At 56.8% G+C, this 22,363-nt stretch overlaps 1 protein-coding gene across 3 annotated transcripts; it reads left to right on the plus strand.

Moving 5' to 3' along the window:
• The first annotated feature begins 1,692 nt into the window (after window positions 1-1,692).
• SYNGR3 (synaptogyrin 3) lies at window positions 1,693-21,241 on the plus strand. Of its 3 annotated transcripts, XR_011101556.1 has the most exons (5): window positions 7,457-7,702; window positions 11,681-11,921; window positions 16,485-16,627; window positions 18,500-19,830; window positions 19,884-21,241. XR_011101556.1 is itself a non-coding variant. In XM_068698818.1 (4 exons), the coding sequence occupies exons 1-4, from the start codon at window positions 1,777-1,779 to the stop codon at window positions 18,707-18,709; spliced, it is 693 nt and encodes a 230-aa protein (XP_068554919.1). In that variant the 5' UTR covers window positions 1,693-1,776; the 3' UTR covers window positions 18,710-21,241. The 3 variants fall into 3 exon arrangements, 2 of the variants coding, with proteins under 2 accessions (XP_068554919.1, XP_068554918.1); XM_068698818.1 differs by lacking the exon at window positions 7,457-7,702 and adding an exon at window positions 1,693-1,875 and having other exon boundaries at window positions 18,500-21,241; XM_068698817.1 differs by having other exon boundaries at window positions 18,500-21,241.
• The last annotated feature ends 1,122 nt before the right edge of the window (window positions 21,242-22,363 follow it).

The following is a 22,363-nucleotide window of genomic DNA, read 5'->3' on the forward strand; positions in this document are numbered from 1 at the left end:
AGGCTGGATCCTGCTTTTCCTGCTGCGAGTCAGAAATAGATCTGGAGAGACGATGACTCACCTGTAATTGAGAAACGGATGGCATCATCGGGAGCTTTAACAGTTAAACCCGCGCCCAACCTGCCAGAAGGAACAGGCAGACAAAGGTGCAAAAGGCCAAGCTGTGAGCTCGGAGACAAGGCCCAACACCCGAGAATTCTCTGATTTTGGGGACATTTTGCATTGCAAGGGCTTAACGTGCCTGCTACACATGTACCCTGTGTGATCCAGTGTGGTCCTGGCTACATCCCTGTCCCCAGAGGGGCAGGGAGCTGCACAGACAGCAGGCTGGGGACGAGCTGTGGGGTGGCCACACGAAACCCCCGGCCCTGCCCGCAGCCCCGCGCGGTGCCAGCAGTGCATGCGGTGCCAGCAGTGCATGCTGCATGCGTGCTGCTCTGCGCCGCTCCCCCTGCAGTTGCCGTCCGGGCAGGGATGATGTCAGAGTTGTCATGGCATCGGTAGCTATGGAACCGGGAGCAGCGCTACCCAGGCTAACTCAGGAGATGGTCCTGGAGCCCTGGGGGGAAACTCCCTTTGTAATAAACCCAGGGTTTCCCTCCATACAGTGGCTCAATGGCTCGCCTTTTCCTCCTTTCTACCTGCCCTGGGGTGGGAGCGAGGATGGGGCTTGGCCTCTCCCCATCCCACTGGTCCTGCACCAGGCAAGCGAGCGCTGCAGCCCCCAGCCTGCAGCAGATGGGGGGTGAGGCAGAGCCCAGCCGTTCCCTCACACCGCTCCAAAAACCCTCCTGTGCCTGGCGGGGCCTCGTGGAGCTGCTGGGTGCTGATGGAAAGGGAGCAAGGGGTGCCCTGCAGCAGGGGCTGAGCAGGATCTGGGTGGCGTGGTGGCTTGGGGGCACGGCACCTCCCTGCTGGAGCAGTGCTCGTGCTTGGGGCTGTGGCACAGGCGTCCCTTGCTGCTGCACGGTGGCACTGGCTGTGGTGGGGTGTCCTGGTGTCCGCAGCAAGCTGTCCCTGGGTGCAGCGAGGTGACCAGCAGCAGCACGCCTCCCTCAGATGCAGCACGTGCACGGCCACGGCACAGTGCCCATCGCCCCAGCGTGGTGTCCCCAGCTGTAGCACAGGGTCACGGCTGCAGCACGCTGTTCCTGGCCATCATGTGGCACCCGTGGCCATCGCATGGTGTCCCTGGTTGCCACACGGTGTCCCTGACCATCTCATGGTGCCTGTGGCCATTGCATGGTGCATGTGGCCATCACACAGGGTCACAGCCGCAGCACAGTGTCCATGGCCACCTCTCGGTGCCCTTGGCTGTTGCTTGGTGCCCCTGGCCACTGCCTGATGCCCTTGACCATCTTCTGGTGCCCTTGGCCATCGCACAGTGCCTGTGGCCACCTCCTGATGCCTGTGGCCACCTCCTGATGCCTGTGGCCATCTCACAGTGCTGCTGACCACCTCCTGCTGCCCGTGGCCACCTTCCAGTGCCCATGGCCATCTCCTGGTGCCCCTGACCACCTTCCCCTGGCGGTGCCCACCCTCAGCCCGTGCTGGGCGCATCTCCCCGTGCCACCCCCTGCCGTTTCCCCTCCGGGTGGGGTGGGGTGTGTGTGTGGGGGGGGGGCCGGTCCGTTCCCTCCCGCCGCCCGCGCGCGTCGCCGCGGCCGAGCCCACGCGGGAGGCGCGCGGGGGGCGGGCAGGCGCGCGGCCGGCGCGGGGCGCGCGCGGCTCGGCTCGGCTCGGAGCGGCGCGGAGCGGAGCGGGCGGCGGGGGAAGATGGAGGGAGCCTCCTTCGGAGCTGGCCGGGCGGGGGGCGCCGTCGACCCCCTGGATTTCCTCAAGCAGCCGCAGACCATCCTCCGCGTCACGGCCTGGGTAAGGCGGCGGGGGGGGGGCGCAGCGCGCAGTGGCCGCGCACCGGGTGGCACCGCGCACCTTGCACCTCCTTCCTGCACCTTGCAGCCCCTTCTTGCATCTTGCAGCCCCTTCTTGCGCCTCGCAGCCCCTTGCAGCACGCAGCCCCCTCTTGCACCTTGCAGCCCCCTCTTGCGCCTTGCGGCCCCCCGCAGCACGCAGCCGCCTGGTGCCGAGCTGTGCCCGTTGTGCCCAGCGAGCCAGGCACCGGGCACCCTCACGCGTGGGGCAGCCACACGCGGCGTGGGGCCGGCCAGCGCCCACGGGGGGCTGCGGGGTGCTCCTCGGGAGCAGGGCAGGGCACGGCGGGTGGGCGCTGGCACAGCTCCTCAATGCTTGTGTTGCTGGGGCTTGAGCAAAGCCTGCAGAACGGGGTGTAAATCAGGAAGCAGAGGACATTTTCCTTCCTTCCTCGCTCTGCGTGTGTGAGAGAGAGGAGAAATCCCACAGCCAGCCTTGCCCAGCTGCCCCCGTTCCTCTAGGATGTCATGGTTTTGGGCTGTTCCCCATGTGTGTGTGTGTGTTGTACCGCACAGCAGGGAGGCAGGAGGTGGGCTAAGCCATGCAGCCGCCCAGCCAAGGCTCTGCCCGTTGACGCTCCATGAATAAGCAACCCGGAAAGCTGCGCAGGGGAGCTGGCGGGAGCTGTGCTGCCAGGCTGCCGGGGCTTAACGGCAGCCCTGAGCCACCTCCCCGCAATGCCTGGCTTTCTATGCCAAAATCTGCGAGTGTACGCGGCCAGCGAGCTCTGCGATGCCTGCCCCTTCCCAAAAGCCCCCCGCAGGGAGGCTCTGCCCAGCCCTCGCCATGGCCAGCTCCTGGTTCTGGTGCTGGGAGGCTGGGGGAGAGCAGAGCCCCTGGAGGCTCGTCCATGCTTGTGCATGGAGGCCCTCGCCTGCTGGCTCTGTGTCACCTTCAGCAGTGCCAAATGTGTACAGCGAGCGAAGGAAAGGTGTGAGGGGAGGTGCTGCCCCCCTGCTGCCATCCTTCAGCCCCCACAACGGGCATTTGGGGCTCCCTGGGGTGCCTCTGGCCAAGGCCGCGAGCAGCACGACATGGAAGCATGTGCCTACCTTGAAGCACATGAGCAATTCCAGCTGCAATCACATGCTGAAAGTTAAACCACACGCTTAAATGTTTTGCTGGATCGGAGCCAGCTTTCAGAAGGACTCCACTGCTGGGGGAAGGTGGAGGCCGGTTGTGGATCTGGAATTCCCAGGCGTGGGACAGGTGCGATGCTTGGCACAGGGTTTGGGTGGCACACGGTGCCAGGTGTTTCCCAAAATGTCACTTTGGTCTGGGAAACTTGGTTGGGATCCACTGGGATCCTCTGTGTGGCAAAGCGTTGGCAATGGTGTTGGTTTTGGGCATGGCCAGCTAAATTGTTGACCGTGTTGTTGATGGTGAGTTTGGCTCCTCTCGAAATAAAGCTGCCACCACCCACCCAGGGAGCTCACCATCCTCGTACAGTGGGGATTGGACCCTGCTGGGAAACAGGAACGGAATATGGGAGGTGAGCTGAAAATCCCAGTTTAGAAAACATTCATGCATGGATTTGCTGGCTGGTTTATTCAATAGAGAAGCCATTTGTTTCATAGGTTCACCAGGAGGCTGAGAAAAGCGAGTGCTTAGGACTACAGAAGCTCATCACCCCTGGGCAGTGAAGGGCCCGTTGGCTTGGATGAACGTCACGTTCCTGGGGCTACACCCGGGTAATCGTGGCACTCAGTCAGCTCCAAAACCCACTGAGCTCATGGGGATTTTTTTGCTCTTTCCAGTGGATTGTGCATCAGGCCCAGGAAGCTCACGCTAAAAGCCACTCGCACCACATTTCCCAGGTCTCACATTTGGTGGCAGATCTGTCAGGGACCCTCCTCCCTCGCTGCTCCAGCGTGGGGGTCCGGAGTTCCCGGCTGGCCTTGGCTTGGCTGTTGCAGGCTGCAACCTGTCGTAAAGCAGCTCAGTGTTTGTGGCTCCTTCCCAGCCCAGCAGGGACGTTGGTCAGCACGAGCTGTGAGCTCAGTGCTGGTTTCCATCCCTCCTGCTTGCGTGGCTCTCATTATTTCTTGCTTTGTAAAGCAAAGTGCTCCCAGACTCTTTTTGCTTTGCTGCTCGTGCCAGATGAAACCCATGGCCCGTTTTAAGATGGAGAGCTTGGACAGGCGGCAGCCGAAACACTACAAAACCGTGTCGGTCTGTGAGATCTCGATGCCTTTCTGGTCTGCCCCAAACTCCTCCTTGCTGGGCTGGGGAGCGTGGCGGCATGTGGTGAGGGCTGCCTGCTGCTTATCACACCCCGCTGCGGCCAGGATGGGTGGCACGGCCCCACAGCCACCACGATGCTCCTTTATTATTTGCAGAACAAACAGAAACCTCGCCGGTCTGGCAGCCGCGGGGAAGGCGAGCTGCCTGTGCTCACATCTGCAGCCTCTGAGGTTCTTCAGAAGCCCCTTGGCTGAGGCCGGGCTGAATGTAGGTGTTGGGGCAGGTTTTATTCATGCGATTCTCCTTCCTGTTGTTTGCTGTTGTGGTTTTTCAAGCGTGTTTAACCCGTGTCGTTGGACCAAACCTTGGAGACTTGACCCTGGCCACCTCGTAGGACGTTCCTTTGGAGCGAGGAGGAGGGAGCTGCTGTGGCTCCTTGGGGATGTGCTGGTTTGGGTGGCTGTGTGGGTGAAGGAGGGCCCCTGGCTGGGACCAGCCGTCGTACCTGGTGCCCATCCAGCTGATGGCCAGCAGTGGGGTTTCACTGATGGGGACCCAGCTCCATTTTGTGACTCCTGCAATTGCTTTGGGGCCGCAGGTTGAGCCCTTGTGCTGGCAAACAACAGAGGCAGTTGGGGGTGAACAGTGACTTCAGCTTAGAAATCCCCCAAATCAAGTTTTGGTGAAAGGGGATTCTGATTGTGCCTCATCTAGCAACCTTTTAATGACATATATAGTAATTCTGAATATCTGAAGGAAAAAAAAAAACACAAAACTCTCCTGGCATGAGCTGGAAAGAACCATTGAACAGTTCCTCATTCATCTCTTCCCCCTCAGCCTGATGCAGTTTGTCAGATGAAGATGTGATCACTCTTGTGGTTTCCTTTTTAGACTTTTTTTGCACGGCAAAACAAACGCGATATTCACTGAGGATGCCTGCAGAATCATGAGTTCCCTTCCCTGTAACTACCACTGCTATCTATACGTCTGAGCAGTCGTGCAGCTTTTTAGGGGAATTTGCAGAATCGGAGTGGTTTGGGCTGGCAGCTGCCTTGCGCTGTCCGGTGGGGCCTTTTCCTCTCATTTCTTAAAGTTGAATGAATTTTTAGTTCATCATCCGTACACTGACCGTTTTTCCTGTGCAGTGTTTTATCTCATTGGGCACAGCGTTTGGTGGCTTTTCCTTGTGTCAGTCTTCAGGGTGAAACCTTTATTAGGGGACTGATCTACAGCAGCCAAACCTGATCACCTGGCAAGGGCGCAGCGGCAGGGTGGAAATCCCCGTGCCCTTTGGTATGTGGCTGTCAGCTCTCAGGTCCAGAGGTTGCTGCTGCTCACATCCAGGAAGGTTTTCTTGGGCTTGGCCCTGCACAGGTCTGGGTCTCAGTCCGTCACAGGGCAAATCATCGCCTTTCAGCAAGGCAGAGGTGCTTTGCTGAGCTGTGACTTTGGCAAGGGACGTGTCGGGTGGTTCGGTGGGTGAGGAGGAGGTGGTGGGGTGCCCCCTTTGGGGTGCCCTGCTCCCACACACGGCCCACTTTGTGGGGTTGTGAAGCTCCCTTTCTGGTGCCTTGCCTGTTCCAAGCGTGCTGCCGAGGCAGCTGGAGGAGCTGCTTGTTGTACCCAGCAGGGCTGAGAACCTCCCGAGGGACATCGGCAAGGAACACCCGGTGTTCCCAGGGCTGCACGCTCTGGAGAGCCTTCAGGGGTTCAGACACGTGAGGTCTCGTGGCTCTTCGAGAGGAGATGCGGGGCTGGGCTGGCTCTTAGGGAGCCCGCAGCGATGCTGAGAGTCATTTTGTGATCTTAGCTGCTCGGGGTTTGGTCTGGGCTTGGCTACTTTTCAGCAAGGTCACCAGATTTCCGCCTTCATTCTCCTTTTCTGTGGCTGTAGATTAAAGGCAGAACTTAAAATTAACATTCTTGTTAATGGAATTAGACAGAAGTTTCACCACAACTGAGCTTAAAATGCTACCAAATGGCCGTGTTCCTGTTACCACTGGTTCCGAATGCTGCTGGTTTGATGTCTGCTCCGATGGCATCACTAGATTAGGTGCTTTGAATGGACGCTGTGTTTCAGCCAGCGTCTTTTGCCACGTTACAGAAGGTAATTCAGTAAAAATCGGTCATGTGGCCGTCGATACGCATCCTCCACAGGCTGATTAGCCCGTCAGACACGTCCATAAACCTATTAGGGCCAGCATCACGCTATCCGGTCCTGTGCCAGAAACTGCGTCAGGTCTTTCCTTTGTGGTCATATCCCCGCTCCTTGGGGGAGCTCTGGCGGTGCTCACAGCAGCTCTCGGCCTTCACACTGCAATAAATTACACAGATCTGTGCTGGAAACTTCCCTGGGACTGATTGTAAAGATAAACTTGGGGGGGCACGGGACCTGGTTCCCCCAGAATTTGAGCATGGGGGGTGCTGAAGGCACCTGGCACTCTCCCAAGGGTACAGCCCATCTCTGAGCTTAACCAAGGCTTAACCAAGGCTTATGGAAATGCTCAGAGCTGGGCAGGATTTGGCCCGTGCTGGTGTGACCATAGCTGGCTTCCCTTCTTGTCAGCTCTCCCTCCTTGCTGGCTGGGTGGGGGATCGAGGAGCAGTGGGGGCTGCAGGAGGCTAGCACATGGCATCTGCTCTCCCTGGAGCTCTTCGTGTGGGGAGGGATCACCCAGAGGCTGGTGCTGGCTCTCTGTCCATTCAGGTTGTGCCTAGCACCATCGATAGAGAGCTACAGCAGAGCAAATTAGGGACGGATTATTTTTCCTCATGCGTTACATTCCCTGGATGTTGACATTAGCAGTTGCTTGCGTGTGTAATCAAGGCAAGGTTTTACAGTCTCCTACAACCCCACACCTTCTGGTAATGTTTTTTATAGGTCCCAAATCGAAGCGCAGTGCATCAGCAGTGGAAACATCTCACCTTAAAATGGCTGACAGCTCGCACACTGAAGCTTTTTCCAGCTTGTGCTCTCGTGGTTTTCAGGCTTTCAGTTTTCCTTGCGATGACTGTGCTCAGATTGTCAGGTCTCCTTAAGCACATTTTAGGTGCCTTGGTGACAAAAAGCTAAAAGCAACCTGGAAGAAGGGTGTGCAGGTCCTGTGGTCCATCAGCCTCAAGCCCTGGGAGGGGACGTGGATCTGCAAAGCACAAGGACAGAACCAAGCCAGGGCAGCCTGGCGAGCCACTCACTTCCAGATGGCAAAAATCTGGTGCACAAAAGGCAGCCGTGGGTCTCAGCTTCATGCACACCTGAAATGGTGCCTCGGTGCCTGCTGCAGGGCTGGTGCTGATGCCCCAGGTCCCTGGCAGCGGCTGTGGGGCTGACCAGAGCATGGCACAACCGAGCAAGCTTCCTCCTGCCCTCTCAGGCTCCTCCTTTCCTTTTTTTGGGGGAAGACTGAGGTGTCATTTGGTCTGCTGCCCGAGTGTCCGTGCTGCCCGCTGCCAGCTCGCTGTGCACGGTCACCTCCCTGCCCCAGAGCCCCCATGGGGGCATCCACCACTGGCACCGAGCATCGGTCACCAGCCCCTGCACGTGGCAGCAGCTGTCAGTGAGGACGAATTGGGCTCTGGTTGGGTGAGTGGGGAAGAGGGAGGTGGGCAGGCAAGCCAGAAAAGCAGGCATGATGTGCATCTGGGTCCAGTGCTTTGGATATTGAAACCAACGAGACCCCCAGCCGAAAGCATGGTTGCCTGGAAGCTCTGGGGGGGAGCCTTTCATGCGGGGGTGGCTGGAGGTATCCAGCCTTCTCCTGGGTTTTGCATCAGTTCACCCAGTGGGAGCAAAATTTGCTGCTCTTTGTTGTTCAGCTGGACAGTGGAGTGGCTCAGGTGAAGGTTTGGGAGCTTGGTAAAATGGGGGAGATGTGGAAAGGGGGCTTGAGGTGCGTGGATTTGTGTAGCCCATGCCTCTGTGCTGTGGGTGCTGCTCTGCCTGGTCGCTGGCACCCCCTGGGCACTGGGGCTGGGGTCCAGCTGAGACGTGGGAGGTGCAGGGTGCCTCTGGAGAGCTGGGATCCTGCCTCCCTGCTCAGACCCATCAAATTCCACTCGCTGTGGAGAGTCTGACCGTGTCTTTTCTCTCCCAGGTCTCTGATGAACTGGTTATGGGCTTGAGCAAATGAGGTTTGCAGAGGTAGTTGGGAAATGACACTTGTTTCTCGTGATCTTCAGAAAATTCGTAGGGGTTTCATTTTCTCCCACCTACCCACATTTCCTCAAAACTCCTTTTTTAACCCCCACACAGAATAACATCACCAAATCTATTCTCATTAAAATGTTTTACCAGCACCAGTTGTTTTTCCAAGAAAAACTCTAAAATTTCAATCATGGGGGGAGGGGGAGAAAACAACACGGAAAGACTTGTTTTCACTGAACAGCATGTTTTGACAGGACTATTTCAGCCAGCGCTGATGTTTTGAGTACATCTATCAAATGTGTGCACTTGAAATCCATTCTATTTTGGCCTCCCGAAAAGGGCTGCGTGTCCCGTGGGCGCTATGGGCTTGCTGCCTCCCGAGTGGCTCTCCCCACCGCATCCCTGCAAGCCCCTCAGCTGGCCGGGGCTGCTGGAGCTTCATCCCCTTCCCTGCTGTCTGTCTGAGTCCCTCGCATCACCCAGCTGCAAGGAGGATGCGTTTCTTTGCATTGAGCTAAGCGAAATGTCTGCTCTTACCATCGCCAGTGACCGTCGTGCTTGCAGCAGTCCCAGGAGTGCCGCGTGCACCCCAGGCACCTTTTGGCTTTTGGGCTTCTTCTCGGTGCTCTCTGTGCATCATCCTTTGGCAGAGCCTGGTACAAACCTGTACTGGCTGTAGCTGCAGCGTGGGATTTGTCTTCTCCTTGCCCAGCAAACCAGGGCTGTGCAGGCAGCACCAGCACCACAGGCAGGCACAGCCCCTCTGCCTCACCCACCCAGGCGGAGAGCCCCCGGGGGGTGTCGGAGAGCACGAAGGAGTAGTCCAGGGAGGGCTGTTAATCCTGGGAGGACTAAGTAAAACACTTACCTGAGAAGCTGAGTACAAGTTCACTGGCCTGCCAGAGAAATAATCCAGTGGAATCAGAGGTTCTCAATTATTCATGTTTTCCAGAATCACATTATTTCTTCCAGGGCCTGTTTTATAAATGCTGCTGCTATTTCTGATGGTAAATAACAATTTTGCATTATTTATGAACAGATTTTTTACAACTGCTGATATTACAGCTGCTGCCAAAGCGCTGGGAAAATTATTATTACTGTTTGTTGTTGTTTCTTTCTTACAATGCGGCCCTCTTGTTCTTCGCATGATGATGTGCCCGGCGCGGTGAGACAGCCGAGCTTCGTTAAGTGCAGCACTAACGAGGAACAGGGCAAATGCAGGTGGTGACACAGGTTAGCACAGAGCTCACGGCTGGATAAGGGAAAGGCCCCTGGACACTGGTTAAATTTGAAGATGGGGGAATGCTCAGCAGGCTTGGGGTGCTGGGGTGGCTGTTTGCAGGAGCTCTCATACACCTAGGAGAGGATGTTCTCCAGAGACTATTTCTGCTGCTTCTGCTCGTCGTTTGTTTCAGATGACACCCTACAGAGAAAGAAAACACCCCACACCAATCCCTCGTATCTTAGGACTGCGTTCTCTTGTAGATCTGCTGCCTTGTTGTCCCCTCCAGTTTGGGGGACAGTAAATGGAGATGGTCTAAGGCAGGTTTGCTAGTGAGCCTCTTGCATTTGTAAGTAGCTTCAGTGAGAACAGCCTCTCTCTGCTTCACCTGAGCCCTGGGAGGAAGCAGAGGAGAGGGAAGAAGTGCTGTCTGGATGAAATGCTTCAGGGCAGTCAGGTGTGAGACATCTGGCCGGTGCTTGGGAGAAAATGTATGTCACAGCATTACGCTAAGGTGTGCCGGGAGCTTTCTGGAGGGTTTCCTTGTGGTCGATTCTGCTCCCTTTCACCCCAGCTTTGCTAGCACTACCCGCTGGGAGCAGGGGTGGCTGTTCGGTGGGGTGTCAGGCACGCAGAGTGACTTTGCAAAGGCCACAGGCTGCAGGTTATCAGGTGGCTGTGCGGCTGCTGCCACTGTCTGCTGCCTGTCTCGGTCTCGTGCACTCAGTTCTGTGCTGGTACTGCAAAAAGCAGTGGGGCTGCCAGAGCAGGAGCTGTGCCCCAGGACCCTACCTGCTGCCGGTAGGCTCACCGGAGGAGCACACGGTCTCTGTGCCTGCAGACGTGGCCTCCGGCTGTGTCCTGTGAGCCAGCAGGGCTTGGAGGCATGCAGGGATCCCATGGGCTGCTGCTGGCAGCAAGTGACGAGATCAGAGATGCACAGCGTGGTGCAAAGGCGTCTGCAGGTCTCGCTGCCTGCCTTGCTCCGAGCCCAGCAAGCGAAACAGCAGCGGCGCTTCCCAGGCTGTGACGGAGCAGGCTCCAGAGCGAGCTGTAATGCGGCTGGTCCCGGGGTTCTGCTTGCTGCCTTTGGTTTGGGAGGGATCGGGGAATTACCTGAGCGTGCAGCACTGTGAGTGGTGCTGACATTGTGCTGCGGCCCCGCTCCTTCCTGCGGCTGGGATGTCAGACAGCCCGCTGGGTGCTGGGCTCGGGGCAGCTGCTTCTTCTCCCACCCCTGTGAGCTGTGGCTCTGCAGCCCTGCCTGGGAGCAGATCCCCTCCAGGGGACCAGGACAGCAACATCAGCCCACAACCATGCTCCTGGCTCTGCCACAGGTCCCAGCAGTGAGTGGCACGACTGGGGCAGCCACCAGCAAGCCCTCTTCCCTGCTGTCCTTAACAGGGCTGGAACTGGGTCACTGGATAATGGGTGCAGGCGCTGCATCCTTCAGCCCCTGCTAAGCCATGCATAAGATTGCCCCGTTTTTTGCATGGCAGCACGGCTACAACCTCTTACTCCATCCTGCAGCAGCCAGGTGAGCTGCTCCCTGTGCCCCCAAGCTACTCCCCATGCCCCAGAGCTGCTCCCCATATTATCCCTGAGCTGCTCCCCATATCCCCGACCTGCTCCCCGTGTCCCCAAGCTGCTCCCCACACCCCCACGCAGCCCTGCCCCTCCAGCAGGCGCTCAGTCCTTCCCAGGGCCAGCCTGCTGAGCAGCTCAATTATCCTCTGTAACTTCATTTCTCTCCGCTCCGCAGTTACACAAGGGGGTTTATTGAGCACAGCCTGACAGCGCAGAGCAGCACAAGCAGAAAGCCTGTGCAGAGACCTGCCTGGCCAATCTGTTTATTTTTTCCTCCCCAGCCTGTCTGGAGAATAGCATCTCTTAAAATACACTGCCAGCCAAGCCACCGAAAGGCAAACAGGCTGGCAGCAGTGCAAGACCAAGGTGCCGTCCATCAGCACCTTGCTTAGGGCCACCAAGAGGCTGTGGGTAGGAACGTGGTATGGTGGGGGACCCAGGTGGTCTGTAAGGTCCCTTCCCACCCAGGCCGGTCTGTGATTCTCTGCTCTGCCTAAAAAATGCCCCGTTGCCATGGAGTCAAACGCAGGGCCGCATCCAATTAGGGTGCTGTTGGAAAACAGTTCAATGTAAGCAGCTGAAGTCGCATTTTCCCCTTCGTTCCGCAGATCTTCTCCATCGTGGTGTTTGGCTCCATCGTGAACGAGTGCTATGTGAACAAGGACAGCCAGTCCCCCGAGCTGCTCTGCATCTTCAACGAGAACGAGAGTGCCTGCAGTTACGGCATCGCCATCGGCATCATCTCCTTCTTTGGCTGCATCTTCTTCTTCGTCGTGGACCTCCAGTTCCAGCAGATCAGCAGCGTGAAGGACCGCAAGCGGGCCGTGCTGCTGGACCTCGGCTTTTCAGGTACAACCCTGGCTGTGCTGTGCTCAGCGGGACAGTGCTGGCACCGTGGGGCGTGTGGGGTCATCGCTGTGCCCTGCAGCTCCACACCTGAACCCTCCTCTCCTCCCGTGGCGTGGCACAGCTCGTGTGCCTCAGTCGGGGAGAAGAGAAGTGGCAGAAGGGCTGTCCCGTAGTGGAGAGCTCAGGGGCAGCAGTGAGGTGGTGCCTTGGGGTCAGAAGGGTCCCACTCATCCGTGTTGCTTCTGCAGCCGGGGACGTTTGCTGAGCTGGGACGTGTTTGCTGAGGCCACCCGGGGAAGCAGGGCTTGGTGGTCACATCCCAGAGAGCAGACGGGGCATTTTGCCCTCCCACGTCTCCTGTTTCTGGCTCAAACAACTGTTGTTTCATCAGCTACATCTGGGTCTGTTTTCACTGTGTGCGTGTGTGTTTCTGAACAAAGCAGAAGCGTGCTTCTACAGCGGGAGCTGAGACACCACGGCAGTCCCTCGCCGCCTCCAGGACTGGGGCTTGCAGGTGCTGCTGGGCCTCCGAGGGCTGCCACAGATCCTCTGGGCTGTCCTGAGCCCCTTGGCCTGGTGCTCAGCCGTGTGAACACGAGCGGGCAGGACGTGTTGTGCCAGGAGAGGCCATCCTCCGCTTGGCTGCGCTGGGAGTTTTCTGGCTGAGTTTGCAGCTGATGTGCTCGATTTCCAGGCTCTCGTGTTAGCGATGTCTGAAGGTGATTTATCCAGCGCGAGCAGAGCTGATGGCTCTCTGCTCCCAGATGGAAACATCCGTCATCGCCTCCCTGCTCCTGCCTGTTGTTTAAGGCTGTCCTCTCCTTGCTGGAAAGCTGATTGCCATGGTGTTAGAGCTCCGGCGGCCAGCCCTTGTTAGGTGATATTTACAGCCCCTTCCGTGGGGCTCGGTGCCTGCAACCCTTCAGTTCCAACGGGAGGGGAACATCCCCATCCATCTCCTGCCGGGCTGTGCGTGTCTCGCTGTGAGGCTGCGATCCTCCCCTGCCTTTCTCCTTGTAAGAGCCGCGCTCTCCCCTGCAAGGCGTGTGTGAAATGGTCCCGGTTCAATCTCTGCCTCATTCCTCTGCTCTTGCCACACGTTGTGTGCGTGTTCGTGGGCTCAGCAGCAAGCTGCAGAAGACGGGCTTCTGCCCTACAGAGCTTCTGTCCCACGGGCATTGCTCTGCTCTTGGCTGCAGCGTTGCACCCAGGGTCTGTCCTGGTCAGTCAACCACATCCACAGCCTCCAAACACTGCTGTGCTGCCAGCGGTGACTTTTTCCTGGGACCAGGGATCAGTGTGCATGCTCTGGGTACATCGTGTCAGCTGCGTGTGTCCTTCCTCCTCCCTTGGGCCTTTCCCTCTTTAGGCTTCTTGGTAAAAAAAAACAGGTAAATCACTTCCTTGCTGGCAGGAGACCCATTTAGATGCAGGTTGTGCCACTGGGAGGGCTCTGGGAGCGGCAGCACCCTGCTGGGTCGGCCAGTCTGCTCCTTCCCCTCCCCAGCTAAGCTCCCAAATCAGGCCGATTGAAGCAGCAGTGCCAGCTGTCAGCACACAGTGCTCGGCGTGCCAAACACCCTCCTGCTGTGGGGGCTTCCACTGGGAAAGTGGGGCTTCAATGGTCGCAGGGGCTGCAGCCACCGTGCCCACCTGCGCTGCCTCCAGCACCCAGGGCATCCAGCTGCTGGGTTCGGCGTCCTCAGAGCCAATCTGTGCAGCTCAGAGTGCAAAGTCTGAGAGTAATTTGCATTAACCATCTCTGTGTTAATCCCTAGGGACCTTGTGGGACTCTCTTAGGCTGTCCGCTTCCTTTTCTCCCTCCCCACCTCTTGATTTCCTCTTACCTCCTTGCCACTGTGTCATCCTCCCCGCACGTAACCTCAGCATTACTGCAGGCTTTAATATAAAAGCTGAGAATACATTTGGGAAATAAGAGGGTGAGGAGCATGCTGGGGTAAGAGGGAACATTGCAGATCAGGCAGCGAGTGGGCGGGATGAGAAAAGAAAGTCCTCGTCCCCTTCGCCTGGATCGCCCCGGTGCCTGCTGCCGGCTGTTATATGGCAGCTGCTGCCTGTGCGGGCCGTTGGGGAGTTACAGTGCGACCCCACAGCTTTATTTCGCTGGAGGGAAGAAGGGCTTGTGTGTGGGATCAGTGCTAGATTGGAGGGATCGCCCCGAGAGCAGTGCTGCTCCTCCCTGGCTGTGCAAGGAGTGTGAATGTTACAAGGCGCCCGAGTTACGGGGCTGTCCCTGCAGTGGGGTGCCCCAATGGGGCAGGGGGAGCTGCAGCCCCTGGAGCCCCCTGGAAGGGAGCACTGGGCACAGGCAGGACCACCATGGCCACGGCGCTGTGCGAGTGGTGTTTGGGGTTTGCTCTTCCAGCTGCTCCCGTAGACGTGCGCTTGCTTGGAACCAGGCTGTAATTATGGCTGTAACGTATCTTTCCTGGTGTTTGCACTCTGTTGTCTGCAGAGCCTAAAATTATAATTATCTGCTGGCTCCTACACTTCTTCTTAGTGCTCTCCTTCCTCCCAGCACTCGGGAGGGTGCAGAGCTGCAGAGCTCCTCCTGTGCACAGGTCCCCCGGGAGTCAGGACGGGTGCCTGCGGCCACAACAGCCCCCTGCCAGCTCAGCCCCTTCCTTCTCAGGGCTGTACATTTCCAAACACCCACTTCCACCCGGTCCTGTGACTACACCGGGGCTGGGTCTAGGTGCCACTGAGCTGGGGGAGCCACCTGGCCCCTCTGTGGGATGTGACCGTGGAAGTTGTGGGATGGTGACAGTCTCGGCCTGCACCACCAGGAGCAGAGCAGTGGCACCAGGACGGCCCTGCCTGTGCCTCTCAGGAGCAGTTTTGTTCCCGGCACATGATTCAGGGCGTTGGGAGCAAAGTTTCATCTCACAGGAGTGCTAGCAGAGGGTGAACGTGATCACAAAGGGAAATGGTTCTGGCACAGAAATGAAATCAGCCCTTCCTGGAGCCCTTGGGCGCACACAGGCTGTGTCAGCCCTCTGAGGGGCCTTCGAGGGCCGTACTGGGCCTCTTCTGGCCTAGGCCAGGCCCTCCTGGCCTTTGGTCCCCACACACTCTGAGGCTGGAGAGCTGTGGCAGCCCCCTGTGGGACACTGTCTCCTGCACTGGGACCTGCTGGGGCCACCCTGCTCACCACATGCTGGCCACCCCGTCTGTGTCCCAGACGTATTTCAGGCATGAATCTTCCCATGTCCACATTTTGGAGAGAATCTGATTCCTTAATGGGTGCCAACTGCTGGTAAAGCCTGATTATAACAGACATGGAGGACTTGAAGACATGCGTGGCCTCTGGAGAACAAGCCCCTGAGGTCCCGTTTGTCGCTGAGGACAAGGGGATCATCCCAAAACCGAAAATGTGTCCTCAGAGATCTGGGGTAGCGGACGTTAGCCACGTTCTGCAAAAAGAGGCTGTTTTGTTAGTCTGTGGCTTGGAAAAGGAAAGTTTGGGTGATCCTGGCTGGAGGGTTTTGTTGCTGTGAGGGCAGGTCAGCATCTCAGGCAGGGCCGGGCTGGGCAGAGCTGGTCAGGAAGCCCCAGGTCCGATGGTGTAAGAGGAGGAAACGAGGGCTGTGTTCTCCTGAACCGCAGTGAGGAGCACATTCTGTCTACAAGGCAACGTACACGCTAAGCCCTGTAAATCTTGCAACGTATTTGGATACGTGCATGCATTTTTTATCATTCTTAAAAACAACTGGCAAGATGAAGGGGAATAAAGGCAGCTCCTTTCCTCCCCCTGCAGCCAGCCTGTGCTTTGCAGCCGGCTGCCCCACGGGGCAGGCAGTGAGGCTGCTCATACTGATGTCCATAATCCTTGGGAAGATGCCTGGTAGCTCAGCACCCTGCCTGCCGGGGCCCAGGACCCTGCCTGTGCTGCCCCCCAGAATCGGCACATGGGGTGAGCTTTGTGCTGGGGGCGCTCAGGAAGGCTGGAGGCCCTTAAAACAGCATCGTGAAAGGCTCCAGGTTTTGCAGCTCCTCCTTCCAGCACTGGAAAGCATCGCTGCTGGTTACAGCGTGTGCTTGTGGCTTGCTTTATACTGTTGTGAGCTCCTTGGCATCAGGCACTGCTGTTGGCTGGTGATTAAATTAGGGGAGCTGCAGCCCTATCTTGCTCAGCCAGCCTTGGTTCCAGTAAGAAATAATCAGCAGAGCATTTTTGCTCAATCCCCCCGAGCCCAGCAGGGCTGGAAGCAGGAGCACAGTCAGCGGAGGGCAGCAGCAAAGAGCAGAGCTGCCTCCTGCCTGGCATCCGTGCACCTCCACGGCTCGGCGGCTCCTGCCATGCTGCAGAGCCACTCTCCAGCCTTTTTTTTTTTTTTTTTCCGGTGGTTGTAAATCAGCCTCTTCTAAAACAGATCTCTTTGGACCACTCCACAGGCCGAGGTACCCAAGATTGTCGTCGCTGCTTGAAAATCTGGGTGGCAGTGTTTGGTCGTCAGCACGCAGATCACTAGGGTCTGGCAGCAGAGGTCCTTGCCCTTACTGTGGGCAGTAACAGCACTGACCGGCTCTGTTCTCTTTTAGGTTTCTTGTCCTTCCTGTGGTTTGTAGCCTTCTGCTTCCTAGCAAACCAATGGCAACGGACGAAAATGGGCAAAGGGGCTTTGCAAGGAGCAGATGCTGCCCGGGCAGCAATCGCCTTTTCCTTCTTCTCCATCGCTGGCTGGGTGAGTTCAGCTTCTGCATTTTTCATAAATCCTATCCTGATTTTTTCATAAATCCTATCTTTATCCAGAGGTGCAGCATGGCAGCCTGGTACCCAGGGCATCACGGTGTGAGCACTGCCTCCCGCTGTCACCGCCAGGGTCTGAGCCCTGTACTGGGCAGACACCAGTCAGTAGCTGGGTGTTGTGCTGGTGAATATTCACCATGGCACAAATGTCATGTTTGCAGAAGAAACGGCCCAACTCAGAGCTCAGCTGGGGAGAGGAGAAATGAAACCTGCTGTGGGCTCAGCGCTGAGCTGGAAGGAGGAATTTGGGGCATGGTTTGGAGAAGTGAATCCTGGTGGGCCAGTGTGGAAGTAACCTGCAGTCCCTCCCCCTGCCCCTCTGCAGAAAGGTGAAACTTATGGTTCCTTACTGGGAAACACCAGCTCTGTTCCCCTCTCCCCGGGGAATTCCAAACTTCCCCTTCTCCTGCCGCTGGGAAGTTGCATTTCCATCGAAAACACGTTGCTGGCCATGAGCTGCCCCCATTTCAGGGCCTTGGTAGAGCCCCAGGGCCTTGTTCAGACCGTGGTTTGAAGCAAATGAGTCCCCAGGAGAGGTTTGCCACGACGAGCCTGTCCCACGGGACTGCGGGGGATTTGGGCAGCCCGCAGGCTCAGCAGCTCAGCCCCGGGGGATGCCGGGCTGGGTGCTCCTCTGCCCTCCCCAGGGGGACTGAGTGCTGGGATGGGGGCTACTGGGACCCCCTGTGCACACCTTTCGGGCTCTGTGTGTCCCACATCATGTCCCATGATGACCATGGGAGGTAGAGGGACATCTGCCAGAGGGTGCGTGGCCCCGCAGCAGCCCCGTGGGGGTCCCTCACCTGCAGCCGCCAGCCCCTGCCTGTGCCCGCTGTGCCTGCGCCTCTTGGGCTCAGCACCTGCTGGTGGAGCTGGGGCTGGGGCCAGGGAAAATAACCCGTGCTTGCCAGAGGGCCATGTGTGGAGGAGCAGGGGGAGGCCCCTGGGTCATTTCCACCCCCGCTCAGGCTGTTTGCAGGCAGAGAGCACGCGAGATGTGCGCTAATTCCGTAGTGCCTTAAAAGAACTGGAGCAAAAACCTGCCTGAGCCTTTCCAGCAGCAGCAGCCTGCTTCCAGTTACTCGCCAGTTTTACAGCTCCCCACTCTGTTATTATCCGAATATATCTCCTTTAATCCCAGCTCCCCTGCAGCTCTTAGCCACGGGCAGATCCAATCGCTGGGTTGCCAAGGGAGCCACCCTGCCTGCCCCACAGCATCCATCCACTGCCCCCATCCCACAGCATCCCATACACTGCCCCCATCCCACAGATTCCCACCCACTGCCCCAACAGGCTGGGAGCTGGCAGCGAGGGCTGCTCCTGGGCTGCTCCCACCCACCGGCAGCGGGGAGGGCTGGGGGACACCCAGTCCCCACCTGCAGCAGCCCCTCCACGTGCCTGGTGAGCTCGTGCTCCTCTCCCTGGAGCCAGAAAGTCGGGTGCTCTGCCCGATCCATGTGTGGTGCACAGCCTGCCGGCAGCATTTGCGGTGGCTGGGAGCTGTTCCTGCTTAGTGCAGGCAGTTTTTTTTTTTCCCTGAGTCTGTCATTTATAAACTAATTGAATTGTTAATGAAACCGCCTGAAATAAAAGCAACGCGGTGCTCTCGCAGCTCTGCCGCTTGCTTTTCCCACAATTTGCGACCTGAATACCTGCAACCTGGGAGAGGGCGAGGGAGTCTCTGCAGGACTGACCTATTTCCTTGGCCTGGGACCCAACAGCGGGGAGCTGGAGGGCTGCGTGCTGGGGAAAGCAGGGTCCTGGTCATGGTGCTGCGCTCACCCCAACCCTCTCCATCCCTCGGCAGGTCGCGCTGGCGGTGAAGGCACTGCAGAGATACCGCCTGGGGACTGACATGTCGCTCTTTGCCACCGACCAGTTCACGGCTGACCCCAACGCCTCGTACCCCGGGTACCCCACCGGCAGCGGCATCGAGAGCACAGAGACCTACCAGAGCCCCCCCTTCACCGAGACCTCAGACGCCAACCCGAAAGGTTACCAAGTGCCAGCATACTGAGGGGCGAGGGTGCCACGCGGCCGTGTACAGATTGAGCACGTCCTACGGTGCAGTACAGTTAACCGGTTGATTGCAAATGTATTCAGTACCATTTCCTTAATGTGGCAAGTCAGTGCTGGGTTCCTTACTATTAGCTAGTTGTGCAGTGAATTCTGTACAGTGGTATTGGTTCTTGTCTTACCTGTCCAAGGGTTTTATAAAAGCAGTGTTCCCTCTAAGTCAGAAGGCAGGAAGGTCGCTACCACAGGTGGCAAAAGACAAATAAGTACCTGCTCTGAGGCTCGTTTTAACAGCAGGCAGTGGGCGCCGGGTTCCAGTGAGTGCCTAGGAAAGCCAACAATACCTTCTCCTGTTAGAAAACACAGTAGCTGATGAGTTGATATTTATCTCGTTCTTCCAGAGCTAACACAGAACTGGTCTCGTTGCAGCGAGTGTTGGGGCGGCCGGCCCCGGGCTGGGAGCTGCTGCGGGGCTTTCGTGTACAGCGCAAAAGCAGAGCCCAAGGAAAGTGCCAAATTCACAAAGACATAAAGCGGTGTCTGTGTTAACTTTTGTTTGTATATAGTTACTGTACAAAAACTAACCACGACAACCAAACAGGTGTTTCAAACGTAGTTTAGGATGCAAGCAGCACGGGGGTGGAGGCACAGAGGTTTGGGGTTTGTGTTGGTTCTCCAAACGGCTTCGTGCTTCAACATGGGTCTGGCTGAGGGCACGAAAAGTTGCTGTTTGCAACTCGCTTTGGAAAACAGTTCAGCAATAGTTGTCTGCTAATTAGAAATAGGCTTGTACCAGTGGAAAATCTGGCGTGTTACAGTTCCACTTCTTCATCGGGGGTTGTTAAAGTTTGCAAATTTACCAGTAGTTACCGATCGGCGATACTGAACACTTACTCACTCTCAAACTCCGAGTTGCCATCACAAAAGGTGTGGGTGTCTCAGTGACTCAAAGTCTAAGTCAATTAGGAAGCAGCATACAACGTGTATTTTTGTACAGGGAGCAACCACCATCTGTCGTAATCTGCAGCAAAAACCTCAGGTGTGAACGTGTGCTTGGCACTGCGGGCTCCGGCAATGCGGAATTCAAAGGGAGCACTGAAAAGACTCCCCCTAGGCTCTGAAGTCCATCCCGGGGGTGCACGCAGCCCATGTTTGCACATAGCAGCAGAATGCAGCTCACGAAAACATGCCCAGGACAGAGGCTGAGTTTTGGTTTCCAGCTGCAGAATTACAGCCTTGGCTAAACCAAGGAAATAGGAAAATCCAGTAGAGCCTCGTCAGCAACCTGGTGGCTTTCAGGCACCGGGGTGCAGGGGGCAGGGAGCTGAGCTGTTTGCTGCTAGGATTGAAGCAGAGTTGGAAGTGCACCGCCTCGGTGGAAGCTCTGCCCTCAGCAGCCCCGGCTCTCCTGGCTCGCAGTGCCTGGCTGCTGGGGAGGAAGGTTTTGCCTTGCTGCTTTATGCTGGCAGACGTCGTGTGTTGCCTTCTGACCTCCCGACAAGCAATAGTTAAGGGACTGCCACAGCTGTTCTTGTAGCAAAAAAAAAATATAATAATAATCCAGCAGTTTTTTGTCATCATCATTAACACAGCTCATTTCTGCTGCAAAATGGCAAATAAATGCATTAATTAATAAGCAGCAAACCTCATCACAGGCAGTCATTATCAGTGACAAAAACGCGTAACTTGAACCCCCTGCTAGTTAGGTCAGCTCCACATGTGCATTCGCAGCGAATGCTGCCAGGACTGGATCCGGACCTTCACGCTCGCCGGGTTTTCTCTCCCAGCACCTCCCAGCTCAGACACTTCTCCTGCAGGGCCGTAGTGACACGGGGACCTGGCAGCCCACAGCGGTTTCCACCGTGGCTTCTCTCTCCGATGCCAGCACCAGAGGCTGCGCATCTCCCTGCCCACACCTCTGCACCCACTTTTTAACTCTAAGGTGTTATAAAAGAGCCTCGCCTGCTGCCTGCAGAGCTGCCCTCAGCAGCGAGGATGCCAGAGAGAGAGCAGGAGGATGGCACAGTGCCTGACCTGAGTGTCTCCTGCCCGGCTGATGCAAGAAGGGTGACCCAGGGGCATCTGCACTTGGCCTGTGCCAGTCAGGCGGTGAGAAAGCCGTGCACGAAGTAGACCCGGGACATCCAAACACCAGTACAGTATAAGCCTAAATTCATTATGTGCCCCCCCCCCGTGATTTTTCTAGAGCCAGTCTTGCTGACAAAAAAAAGGCAAAAGATTTTAATACAGGGTACAGTAGAACTGTAGCAATATTTTCCTTAGAGGGAACACTGAAATTTTAGCAGCACAAACAGTACTTGTGTTAATATTTTAGCAAAATTATAATCAATTTAAATGTTTAAATTGATTGTATGTGAGATAATGTTTGTTCGGTACATTGTATTTTTTCTAACTATATAACTGTTCCAGAGTTTCCTTGTAACCGTAAAGAACTAAAGTTCTGTCTGACTGCGAGAAGTGTCCTGATCAGTGGTGTAAACGTGCTGAATATTACAACATCTGAATGTACGCACCCCAGGCCTACATTGCATTTCTTTCCTTTCCACCCCTTCCACCCGGTGGCAGCGGGGCACAGGATGGCTGCGCACCCCCCCCGCACCCCCACGCTGCCACTGACCTGAGAGCAGCTGTGCCACGGGTACCACAACAGCACAACTGCGACTCCATCCCTGGGCCAGGCACGGTTGTTCTTCTCAAGGTCAGCTTCTTTTTACAGTCATTGCTCCCCGAAATTCATCAGCAAATGGCACTTGGCGCTGTGTGTGCAAGGCCCTGGATGTGCTGTGCTCAGAGAGGAGAGGAGGAGGAAGAGGTTTGGGCACCTGGGAAGGTTCCCAGCAGGGATGAGGCAGAGCAGATTGCTCCTCGAGTGAACTGGAGCTGGGAATTGCATCCTTGGTCCAGCCACACCAACGCCACCTGGAGAAACCTTCACTTGCCTCCTGCGTGGTGCTGCTGGGAGGGAGCCTTCTGCTGCAGAGAGGAGCCAGCAGCTCTCCTGCGGCCGCAGGGTGGGCGCTGCCCTGCTTCCGTGGCACGAGGGTGGGCAGAGAGCTGGGCAGGCATCCCACAATTGATGTATTTTTTTCCAGGCAACAGCGATGAGTTCACTCCCGAACAGTCGCCCCTCAGGCTGCGTCAGCCAGACGGGATGGGAAAAAATGTAATTAACGTGGCACTGCAACACCTAAGACACACATGCCTTGGAAACAGCATTTACCCACCTTGGAAGCAAAACCATGTTCTGTTTCGTTGGCAAGACTGTTGATGAACTCCTGTGTAACTCCCTGTCCCCCAGTGACAGCAGGGGAGCCCACACGGCCCTGCTGAATTAAAACATGCTTAATTAAAGGAAGCGTGAGGCACCGGCCCTTGCCCTGGCCAGTGTTGGTGCATTACCAGTGGTACCAAATCCTGTTTCCAAGCTCTCTGTGAGACCCCGCAGTGTCCCCGCTAGCCGTTCGCTGTGTTAGTGGTACCGTTATAGTGTCAGTGACTTGTCAGGCAGACCAGTGTGTGCAGGTACGGACCGTAACTAAATATAACCTTATGGGCTCATGGTTAGAGAATTGCTAGATCCCTCGGTGTAACGCCTGTAGTATCTTCCTCGAGGTTTGAGTATTCTTAACATCAG

This window comes from Anas acuta, chromosome 15 (assembly GCF_963932015.1).
Source record: "Anas acuta chromosome 15, bAnaAcu1.1, whole genome shotgun sequence".
NCBI lineage: Eukaryota > Metazoa > Chordata > Aves > Anseriformes > Anatidae > Anas > Anas acuta.